The sequence below is a fragment of the Idiotropiscis lumnitzeri genome, chromosome 15, assembly GCF_059441095.1.
Source record: "Idiotropiscis lumnitzeri isolate Australia: NSW breed Sydney's pygmy pipehorse chromosome 15, RoL_Ilum_1.0, whole genome shotgun sequence".
NCBI classification, from domain to species: Eukaryota; Metazoa; Chordata; class Actinopteri; order Syngnathiformes; family Syngnathidae; genus Idiotropiscis; species Idiotropiscis lumnitzeri.
In genome coordinates this window covers 8,592,795-8,604,402 of record NC_142405.1, presented here as the reverse complement: position 1 = coordinate 8,604,402, position 11,608 = coordinate 8,592,795, and the positions used below count along the sequence as shown (strand labels likewise).

Here is an 11,608-nt window from a genome sequence, read left to right as displayed (position 1 = left end):
CATCACATTTGACTCTAAATCCACAGCGGACCAGATGATTCACCTATCAGAATATATATACTATATAAAATAATTTGTGAAAGATTGTATTCTTTTGCTTTAATATAAACCATGGCCATATGTGATGTGATCCAGCAATGACAGTTTGTGGGAAGCCATTTGTAGATACGAACAGATCTGAGGTTAATACCGACGGTGTTGTCATGCTCTTACAGTAATTGTGTTCGGTGGCACCATCCAAATCCGACATTTAATTTGAAAATGAGCCAAAAGTTGAATTGCCACTTTCCTTCTTTGCTTTCACATAACTCAATGTAATTTGCATTTTTTTTTCTTGCAAGTAATGACCAAGAATCCCGCAGACAGCTCCAGACCAAACATCAAGAGAATTTAGGTCATTTCAAATCGATTTTTATAAAATGTTCACAAGATGTAGCTCTTATTTTATTGTAATTTATTTATATAATTCAAACTTTGAATGATAATGGCATAACTGTATAATATTTAAAAAGAAAACACAAATTTATATTTTAAATCCTTTTCTCTTTACCATGTATAGTAGTCATAATTGAATATATCAGCAAGCCTGGAATTTGTAATTCCGCCTAAACCGACTTTTTATCATTAAGCAAAATGTTACTTAAACTGCTGACATGTCGAGAAATGCTACTTGTTTTCCATTCAATCCATCAGAAACAGGAGAGGAGGGTCACATAAACAAGTGTGTTCATCATGGAGTCATTCTTCATATGCATAATATGTCACGTGAGGTCAGATTCTGCATTTGGGCTACATTGTTTTTACAGCACGGTCAATCCGTGATCACCAGAATACAAAACTAGAGCGAAAACAAAATGGAGAAAGCCTTGATGGAAATTGACATTGGTTCTCATCTTTAGCAGCCAAATTTTTCCCAAATAAAAATGTGTTTCAGTGAGATTATAGTGCCGCTGATATTTCGTCATTGAATAGTGTATCTTGAGAAATAATGTGAGAAAAACATTTTTGTTTACTTGTCACTGCAAGTGATGCAAATAAATCTACAAGGGAATATTTTGGTCAACATTATTGTCTAGCGGACTCCTCTGTGCAGTTTTTTATCTCAAAAACTAAATATTCAAGTCATAGAGAGGGAGAAAGAGAGCATATTTAAAATATTGGTTTGTATCGTTGGCCAAAAGCCCATCACTGTTTTATATTATGCAAAACAGCGACATAATGTGTTTTTATTTTTTTCAAATTTTGTGTTTATTTTCTATTTAATTATTTAATCTTTAATAAATAATTTTTTTATATTTAATTAAATTATTGTTGTATTGAACTGGAGCGGGGAGCTCTCTAATGTCGTTGCACGCCGAGTACAATGACAACAAAGGGCATTCTGATTCTGATTCTGATTCTGATTCTGATTCTAAATATTATCTATGTGGGAAATAGCGATTGCTTTTGTGGATTTTAAAGGGAGTGTCAAACCTTCCTTTCAACTGGGAGTAATTATGAGCATCCCACATGTAACGTGACTCCGCGTAAGTGTTCTCTCATTACCACGGACGCGAGCCGAGCGAGAGCCCTTTTGAATCAATCTAAGTGCAGATCCTCAGTATTGACGAGATGCTGCAACCTTTTCACGCATTTCGCTCATTAGCATCTTAACAGTCACCCGATGTCGTAACCAGGAGTCTATTATTTGCGCTCCCCGCAAATGCCCGGCCGAAAGCAGCATGCCGATGAAGCTATACAAGTAGCCATGCAATTTGTTGAATGATTGAAGTTCAGAGAGTGAAATTGGGAATATGAATCATGAAACAATGACGGCTTCACAGTTTGGCTACTTTGTTATTGAGATACTCGATGGCGACGAAGAGTATGGACGAAAGCCGTCCTGCAAATGGGAGACAAACTTAATCTTATCTTCCATTTTCGTTCATACAGCGCTTCACGACACAGCAACTGGCTCGAATCCCAACTCCCCCCACCACACACACACTCGCCCAGAGGGAAAATAAAAAAAAATGCTCGAATTGAATCTGCCTCCATATGCGCTTTTTTAAGCCGTCCGTGCAGAAACATAAAATAGGCGGTACCGTAATTTTGCTTTCATTGCCAATAAATTGGTGGCAGCATTTTGGACAGAGGTCACATTTACGTCTCAAACAAGTTTACAATGCTTTTTTCCACACTTTTCTGTAAAAAAAAAAAAAAAATTGGTTGTCATTCTAGATATGGGCCTATAGGGCGAACGTACACAGGAATTGGAAGTTATCATTTAAAATCCCATTTTGGGAACGCATTGAAAGGTTCTATTGCATTCTTTTATGTTTCTTTTTTTGGAAACATTTACAACCGGGTCGTTTTCCTTGTTAATGATATGTGCTCTTGCTGAATAATTTCCAAACAGCTTTTTGCTTTATATCAAAATTAGTTTTTAAGAACTGTACTTTATTATATTTATTACGGATATGTATTTTGATCGTATGCTTTCTTCAAAGTTTCAACAGCAAGCCTCGCAGCCGGCGTTGATGAGTGCAATAAGCCTTCTGCATGAGAATCGGAATAAGGTTCAGTGGAGTTGGCAGTAAGCAGGTGGCCATGTGCAATGACATACTGGATGATGTGAGCTCATGCAATGTGGAATCAATATTCAGTATCTTTATGTTTATATTATTCATCCTTACTTAGATAAATGAATGTTGTCTGGCGTTTCTAACCTCTTTTATTTTTACAGAAAGACACTTTCAGTGACTCTTTTTTGGGTTGTCCTTCAAACAACCTGCTGCAAACATTATGCATGACCTGTGCCTGTAATAACATTGTTAGTATCAAATTTTGCAATCAATTACACATTAAAAATTATGATTTTTCTTACCTTAGGTCGATCAAATATCATATAAGTTAGCTGAGACAATTAAATCCAATTAGCAGATATTACAATATTAATAATAGGGTGTCTCCTTGTTCTTAATAATCAGAACCGTAAAACATTAGAGACGCCAGACAACACCGTTGTTTCAAAGTTTACACAGCATTGCTGTGGTTCACCTGTCCTCATCATATCAAACCCCGCAGTTCCCACATCCATCTTTTGTTCCCTCCTCCATGCCTCGTCCTTTTATCGGTCAAGGCCTATAAAGAGTTTGGTCTTCTCCTCTTCTTTCTTGCTCTCATTCTTCAGATCAGCAAACACCTGGGTGAAGAAGTGCGGGTCGGTGTTGATCTGAAGCATCTTGCCGCTCATGCGGTTGATGATCTCCAAGCAGCGGTCCCAAAAGGCCTCCTTCTCCGCCTCCACCAGGAAGGGCTTCAACGGGTAGGAGATCTCGTTGCCCATGTACGAGTAGGACAGGTAGAGGCATGTGAGCAGCGAGGCCTGCAGCTCGCGCTCCGAGGACACCTCGGCGGAGACCACGTCGCGGCACAACATGTAGAGGAAGACCACGTTGGCCGGAGTGATGAAGCCCTGATCCTGCCAACCTTGAAGGAGGAGGGAGCGGTCGACACTGCGCAGCCACAGCACAGGATCGGTCGGCGAGAGACGCTTTAGACGGTAGCAACGGCGGCACAGGAATTCGCCCAGGCTGCGCATCAGCTCGCTGGTGGAGGCCTGACGGGTCGGATGAGGACAGGGGGAAATGGAATACAGAAAGTGAGGAATGGGTCAATGAGGAACGAAACTACATCGTACACACATGCACAGGAATAGGGCTGTCAAAATTAAAGCGTTAACTTTGCAGATTAATTTAAATATTTTTATCTAAATTAAGTCGGTTTGAAAAGCACATTTTTTTTGCATGGGGGAAAATAAATTGTTGTTTTGTTTTGTTTTTTTAACGGAGGAAAAAAATTCTGTCATGCGGCAATAAGTGATATGTGCAGTATGTGTCCTTGGCCACTGAAACAAATTTTTTGGCAGCAGCTTTTCCCTCCTATATTTTGTGAATATTAAGTTCTAGAACTGTTAAAAATATCAGTTCCCCCTTCCGAGAATAAACGGTACTGAAAAGGCGGTACCTGAACAATGACACGCTTTGGTGTACCGACTGCAGTACAGGGCTGGATTCCGGAGCCAGTTAGGGAATTCTTTTTGGCAGCGACAGTAGCTACGTTAATGAGGGTCTTGGAAGTGGGCAGTTGGGAGGAGGTAGTCAAGGTGGTGGCCGAGGGATCCTGGCTGGAAGTGTAAGAGGAAAGATTTGCACAGGACTGAGACTTCTTCAGCTTCAAGCTGTTAGACGCCGAATTGGAGGTGATGACGTCATCCGCGTCCGGCGAGCATCCTTTGCCGCCGTCGCCGTCGGACTGCAGTTTCTTGGAACCCTTCCTCTTCGCTGATACGGCCACGATTCGTTTCCATGGCAATACACTGATGATGGAGGGGCGTTTGAGGGATTTGGCAGCAGCTGCCGCAGCATCCTTAGCGTTCTTGCTGTTCTGGACAGCCGTGTAGTGACCCACTGTCGCTGGGCCATCCTCGAACAGGGCTGCCTTGCGGTAGCTGGGGGAGAGGGACAGCACTGTACCCATGATGCCTGGCGAGGGTCAGCGGAGTGACAGAGCACTGATATAGTGTAGAGCAATGAGGCGAAACCTCCTTGTTTGGAAACGAACCAAAGTGTCTCACCACTGGTGAACCTGTGAGCAGAAAGAAGTCCTATAAGACATTTGCAATACACACATGTTAGAGCACTCACAAAAGAGCAATCCGCCATTTTCCCCGGTGAGCTGTGAAATCCCAATATTTAGCTCAGATGGGCTACCGACACTAGATAGCTGTTTCCGCTGAGATTCACAGTCTCACAGTTGCTATGACAACTGAGCAGCCTCCAGCGCCTCCAGAATAATCAAGTAAAAGGAATACCCTATACATTAGGTGTGGGCAGACTACGGCCCGGGGGCCACATGCGGCCCGTTAAATGTTGTAATCCGGCCCACCGAACTTGGAAAAAAATATTTTATTTTCTAAATACTGTGGTTTTTCAAAGACATATATTGTTGTGATGCTTTTGTTCACTTTCATTTAATATTAAATGTATTTTTTTATCCGATGAGGTGAGGTTACCAAAACACTCCATCCATCTGCTCCTGGCCCGGCCCCTTTGTCAAATTTTAGAACCCAATGTGGCCCGCCAATCAAAATGTTCGCCCACTCCTGGCTTAGAAGATGAAGTGATGGCCAAAATCATGTGTCTGTCTGCCCTAGATGTTCTTTATTTACTAAACGACAGACACCAAAGGGAATTGTGTAATCCATGCCTTCTAATGTATCTTTATAAACTGTATATTCCTATATTTGTGTACATTTTTAATGCAACTACACAGGGGTGCTCCTGTACAGCCTATTTGTGTTTACGTGGAATCTTACAGCACGCTTCCACTCACTGGTAAGCACCCGCTTTTATCCAAGGTTGGGTTCATTATTTTGACCCAACAGATTGGGCTGAAGCTTGGATTTTGGTGGGGTGAAGCCACTCACCATTTTGGACAGTTATGTTAGGTACTGCAGTTGAAGTTAATTTAATGTGACTTTTGTCTTCTTCTTAGAAAAATTGGAAATGAAGAAAAAAAATAATTCATAGTACTAGAAGTGTGACAGATAAATGTAGAAAATCACATTAAATCTTTAAAAAAAAAAAAGGGCAACAGTCCTTCAGCGATTGGAATTTGCCAAAATGCACTGAGTAAACCGCTATACCATTGGTGACGGCTATTTGAATTTTTTTTTTTTAATGCAAACAGGATTTATTTATATGACTCCATAATCGATTAATGTAAATAAATAAATAGATAAATAAAAGATCACTGTCGAGTCTTGATTCCAGGCAGTGACATGCAAACGTGAAAGAAAATGGTTGTCCGTCTCCCTGTAATTTACTGCTGACCAGTCCAGGGTGGATATCTTCTGCCTTTTAGCCAGGATATACGTATACATAAAATGGATGCAAGGATTTTTATGATTGAGCAAAATGCCAGTGCAATCCATGAAACAAATTTTCATTTTCCACTTTCCACTTCAATTCAAGGTTGATGCAGTAGGCTACGCTATCTATTGTGGCTCAGTTCGCCATAGCACAGGCCTGCATAGCTGATCGCTATTATATAAGAATCAAGCTAGGCCACGGACGCAAGAGGAAGAAAATGTGCGCAAGCATCCATCTTAGCTTCAAAATGGAAGCCTTGAAAACAAGAGACCCCCGCCTCCTCTTTTAGCACAAGGCATGCCGAAGCATCGCGTTGTGTCATACATACATAATATATTAGAAAAGCCCAGCAATCATTGAATTTAAATGTCCTCCATGCCCGTTTTTTTCCCCGAGATGAAATGTACACCTGCATCGTACGCATACCTAAATCAGTCTGCATGTTGCATTGGCGCTATTACATTATTGAAATGCAGGTCGATTGTCGGTTATGTGATCCGTTGCATTACGATGAAAAATAATGTGTACCACTTTCCTACCTGATGACTAATTGACTCTTCTTGCGAGTTCCATGGAGCCTTGTGATCACCTTGCAGAAATCCCAGAGCTTCTGTTTGGTTTTCACGCAACTCGCCGTGATCCAGTCCGTGAAAAGCCTCCACGCTACAGGCCCAAATTCTCGTCCCCGTGGACTACTGTTTCCCCCTTATTTCATCTCTAAAACAAAAACTTCGCGTTGTGCCCGGGGGAATACAAATTCTCGAAACAGAACAGCGAGATGTGCTGGGAAGCGAGTTGGAAAATGTCGTCCATTGAGACCCGAAAATCGACACGATCGCGGTTATTTTTGGCCCAGATAATCACAATACGAGCGGAACGCAAAACGAAAAATGGAAATGGGTAAAAAATAGGTAAAACACAAAGAAACAAGGAGGAAAATGGCCTCTACAAATTCCCAAAATAGACATTAGTGTCTAGCCTTGCGAACGAGAGAGAGAGAGAGAGAGAGAGAGGGAGAGAGAGAGAGAGAGAGAGAGAGAGAGAGAGAGAGAGTCACTGCTTTGATGCGGGAGTGTAGTTATTCGGGTTGGATGGAGGAGGCAAACGCCGCCTTTTGATTGGCTGCAGAGAGGATGCTGCGAAAGATGCTGCTGCTTCTTCCGCCACCGTCGCCGACGCGCCGTCTGTGTTGCAGCCTGCCAGATCAAATCATTGGCAGTCCACTGGCTCCGGCCTATCAGAACCCATTCGCTATCCGAGGTGCTGACCCAGCGAAGCACTTGTGTCACAAATGCTGCTGTGGGGGAGGAGGAGGACGAGGGGGAGGAGGAGGAGGTGACAGGCACATAAGAACTCCAGGGATCATGCATGGGTCGGATCAGAATGTGAGGAAATTTCAAAGAATTGCTACACAAAATAAAGAACCGGCACAAAATATAATTGTAGTAAAAGTGATTCCTACATATCATGTAAAATATCAAATATTAGTTGAGCTCGACTGGAGTATTTATTTTCTTTTGTCCCTCCCGCTTGATGTCCATCTTATATCAAATACAACATATTATTTGATTGAAATCAACTTTCATTTGTATGATTTTTTGCAGTATAAAACCCAATGTAAGTGCCACTCGATCAGAGTTGCTTTAACTCAATCTCGGCGTAAAAAAAAGGGATGTTTTACTTATATTTAGTGTGGACCAATCCAGACACATTTGAAGTGTTGAATTTAAGTCTGTAGGTGTTGAATTAACACTGCCGATTTTGCTGTGTGATATCGAGGATTGTTTTGAACTCATCGGCTTTGGAAGTACTGCAGAACATAAAAATCCGTAAGGGTGGAGCGACCTGAAAATGTGGGTGTCCCCTGTGACATCTGGCTACAAACGTATTGGTATCAACAAACTTCTGTCGTGGTCACCGACCACCAAGGCCACAAGAGAGACTGGATTAAAAAATATATACATTTATTGAGTTTATCAAAGAGGTGTTCGGAGTTGGCTATTATAGGTTTGTTGTAATATTTATTAATACCTAAATGATGTTAATTAATTTATTTATTAATTTTAATTGTATTTCTTAGTTGATTACATTTGTGATGGACCTCGTAAAATGTTCGAGAACCATTGCCTTGGACATATGGTCATCGAACAAAAGGCAGATTTTGAGGACCTCGATTAACTAGAATTTATACACAGAAACATTTTAAATGGCAAGGGTAAACGTCGTAATATTGCAGGAATACACGTTACATGAACTGGCGAATTTAAATATGTCACAAAAATGTACATAACATAACATAACAGCGATCCTATCATAGTCACGTTTATTTTTAGAGTTACGTGCAATTCCCGAGTAGTTACGTGTCATCACGAATTGAATCGACAAAAATACGTATTTTTGCAGCACTAACAGTATTTTGGCATTTTAAAAAGATGACATCATTAAAATGACTCTGGGATAGTTACTTTTTTTAATCCACGTACGTCAATGTCATTACCAGATAATCAACTTCATGTCCCACAATGCAATACGTCGCAGTAAATATTCACTTCCGGGTCACGCTACAGTATTAAAACCGGTGGTTGTTTTTGCGGGTGTTTCGTTCTGGTTACTAGCTGCTTATGGTCGAGCCGTTTTGTATTTGTGCTTATGAAATGGAGTCTTTACAGAGACATCGCTCGCTTTATAAAGGAACAACCCCACCGTGGAAAGAAACATACCGAAAGGTGGAGTATTTAATCGTTACTTGGCAAACGAAAACTTATATCGCAAATAAACTCTACGTCAATGTTGGTCCTCTATTTTTAACAGCGCTGCTTAGAGAGGCTCAAGGGTAGCCGGTCGAGGTTGCTTGACAGATATCGCAAAATAGGTGAGGACCCCAAGTCCGGCGGCCCCACGACGTCCTTCATCGTCCAGGAGGTCATGGAACAGGAATGGACCGCTCTGCAGTCAGAAGATCGGAGATTGCCGTCCTTGAGGGGCCCAGACGGCATTGCAGAGGTATACAGTCCTTGTATGATGCGTGACCCCCCCCCCCCCAAAAAAAAAATAAAACGATTCTCCTAAACTTGCACAATAGCGTAAAAGCGTGGCGTCTTTCTGTATAGATGTTCAACGTTATGAAGGACAATGATGAACTGGCTGTTTTTGAGGAAATCCAGCAGGAGCTCCTGTCTCATGGTAATGTGTTGCAGACTTGCAGCCAAAATGCAAATCGTCACATTCGTAAAATAATGGCCCATGTCACCCAATTACCCCCTGGATATTGTCGTAACATGTCAGAAAATTGGCTAAAAATTGTTTTCGAAAGCATGCAGATGTTGAGAATGTTTTATTTTAATTAATAATCGTAATTTATTGGAAGACTACAGAAATCGGAGTACTACTGATTGGCTGAATTAAACAATAGCTTTAGATGATTCATTTGTTGAATAATTAATTAATAATTTCATAATCAAATTGTTGTTCATTAATCGTTGCACCTCGACTAGACAGTCATGTGTTGTTCTATTTACTATCATTATTACAACATCCACTTGATTTATTTTGTTCACCCACTTACTGCATAATTTATTTTTTTTTTCTTCTGTTTTTTTTCGGGTGTTGGAAATTTTTTAAAGGTGAACTTTTTAGCCTCTATTTGGTGGCACATGAGTTTTTTGTCATTGTCTCCAGTAGTCACTTACATTTCTGTCACCTCGAAATGTCATGGTTTAAAAATACCATTGTTGACAAACAATTTTGGCAATTGTTCAGTTTCACATCACTGTCATAGTGTCCGTGGCGAGGCTAAACCTGAGGATTTGCAATCATAAATATTGAACAGGTTTAACGTTCACCACTATTGATTGCCGACCGTGTTTGTTTTTGTACAGCTCAGGGAGAAAAAGTCACTCTTAACACACCCAGCACCACAGGCTATTCGCTGAGGATAATCTTTCAGCGACTTCCAAGTATCTGGATTTTGCTGAATTTGATCGCAAGGGAGGGAAAATTCTCAGATTTGACCTGATTATCAGTATGTGTATCACGCTTTATACTCACCTGTGGTTGAATTCCTGTGAATTTATAATTTAAAATAAATAAATAAATTTGCTCTGCTTGCATTTTCTAAACATTTAATATAATTTATTTGTTAGAGACAATATAATAATTATTTTTAACAAATGTTTTCAGGGTGTTACCATTTAAATTGATTCCTGTATGTTTTTCCCCTCATGCTTCAGAAATGTCTATTATTGAAGAGTATGAGAGAAACCAACAATTAGAGCAGCAGTACATATCGTCTGTCGTGGAAGGGATGGAAGAGGCTCAAGTTATTTGTCCCTTGTGCCACACGTAAGTACAACATGATTGTACTTGTTGAACGTTTAGGACTTGGTGAGCTGTTGAGGACTGAACCTAATCTTGTTTGCTAGGAGCTACTTGAACATCAACAGCCACTTTATCTCCTGCCCATGTGGATTGTACATAAATACAAAGGTTTGTATAATGAAAAAAAGAACTTGAAGTGTTTGGGAAATGGTTGACAGATGATTGCTGTTTTTTTTTTCTTTTGGACTATAAAGCTTAAAATCCTCAAAAATTGACAGCGTACCTTGTAATGTGATGCGCCTCATCCGCATCTACATGTTTTTGCCGAACTGGAACTAGAACTACTTCCTGCGTTCGTGTTTAAGAATCATGGGTAATGTGGTCCTACTTAGAATGGATCGGTTCATTGATGTTGCACCGAAAAATAGAGTGGTCTTTGCCCAGTGGTCTAAAAAATATGGTATTTATGCCACATTAAAAAAATACATCCAAAAACAACCATGAACATATTAATGAATAAATGTTTGAGCATTTCTGGAAGACTGTTGATTTAAGTGAAAACAAATGGACTATTTGTCTAAATATTGTTCTGTTCTACACTGGCTTTAGATGAAGAACATCACCCCAGATGTCCTACGGAATCTTCTAGATTCCCGAGTTACCGAGCACATTGAAGACTGCTCCTACAACCCTGTTTTTTCATTAGCATCAAATCCCAACTCCTCTCCCAACCTGCTGATAAGCTGCCAGGTACAACACTCGGTTGCAAAGCGCTTCAGTATAGGTGGCGCTTCTCTTTCCTGTTTCCTTCTCATTTACTTTAGCTTAACTCCCTCTGCAATGGTAAGCTAATTGCAGTGACGTACTGCTTCTAATTAGAATGCAATTCCGTTATTACTACACTCGCGTAACTATTTTGTACGCAGAGATCCCCCAGTAATGGGTTTTTAACATCTCGAATATACTCAACCACAATTGTCATTGCATTTTCTGTTTATTCTGCTTTCAGGTTTGTGACTACATCTCCATCGTCCTATGACTTGGAACACCATAAATGAAAGATTTGTATTTACTCATGTAAATTTTTGTTTAAATAAAGTTGATTTTTTTATACTTAATTCAGGTTCACAAAGATCTCCTATAATTTATAATGCAAAATTTAAGTTGGGAAATTTTGGATATATTGCCCTGTGTAGAATAGAGGTATGGTATGCTATGGCATGCGTGGGTTTTTTTGGGGTCGGGGCTAATAAACTACGATATACAATAGTTTGTAGTACGTTGTGTCATTTCTAAAAAGATATATATTTTTTTTTTTTTTAAAGATAATTTCAATCAATATAATGGCCCAACAAAACAATGTTCAATAAACGTTA

General features: G+C 40.1%; 2 protein-coding genes across 2 annotated transcripts; one reads left to right on the top strand and one right to left on the bottom strand.

The window, feature by feature from the left end:
• Positions 1–1,877: 1,877 nt before the first annotated feature.
• On the bottom strand, positions 1,878–6,912 carry LOC148322699 (cyclin-dependent kinase 5 activator 1-like). Its single transcript, XM_088317572.1, has 3 exons — positions 6,455–6,912; positions 4,009–4,629; positions 1,878–3,601 (listed from the first exon to the last, which is right to left on the bottom strand). The coding sequence occupies exons 2-3, from the start codon at positions 4,519–4,521 to the stop codon at positions 3,110–3,112; spliced, it is 1,005 nt and encodes a 334-aa protein (XP_088173698.1). The 5' UTR covers positions 4,522–4,629; positions 6,455–6,912; the 3' UTR covers positions 1,878–3,109.
• A 1,582-nt stretch (positions 6,913–8,494) lies between these two features.
• rpain (RPA interacting protein) lies at positions 8,495–11,350 on the top strand. Its single transcript, XM_088317210.1, has 7 exons — positions 8,495–8,641; positions 8,727–8,918; positions 9,026–9,098; positions 10,145–10,256; positions 10,337–10,400; positions 10,842–10,982; positions 11,242–11,350. Exons 1-7 carry the CDS (start codon positions 8,537–8,539, stop codon positions 11,269–11,271), a joined length of 717 nt encoding a protein of 238 aa, XP_088173336.1. The 5' UTR covers positions 8,495–8,536; the 3' UTR covers positions 11,272–11,350.
• Positions 11,351–11,608: the final 258 nt, after the last annotated feature.

Excerpts from the sequence above, each read along its gene's own strand:
- LOC148322699 (XM_088317572.1), bottom strand. The coding sequence starts at position 4,521 with ATGGGTACAGTGCTGTCCCTCTCCCCCAGCTACCGCAAGGCAGCCCTG. Across the intron at positions 3,602-4,008 it reads CAAAGCGTGTCATTGTTCAG|GCCTCCACCAGCGAGCTGAT; the intron begins GTACCGCCTTTT and ends CCGACCCGTCAG.
- rpain (XM_088317210.1), top strand. The coding sequence starts at position 8,537 with ATGGTCGAGCCGTTTTGTATTTGTGCTTATGAAATGGAGTCTTTACAG. Across the intron at positions 8,642-8,726 it reads GGAAAGAAACATACCGAAAG|CGCTGCTTAGAGAGGCTCAA; the intron begins GTGGAGTATTTA and ends TATTTTTAACAG. Across the intron at positions 8,919-9,025 it reads GCCCAGACGGCATTGCAGAG|ATGTTCAACGTTATGAAGGA; the intron begins GTATACAGTCCT and ends CTTTCTGTATAG.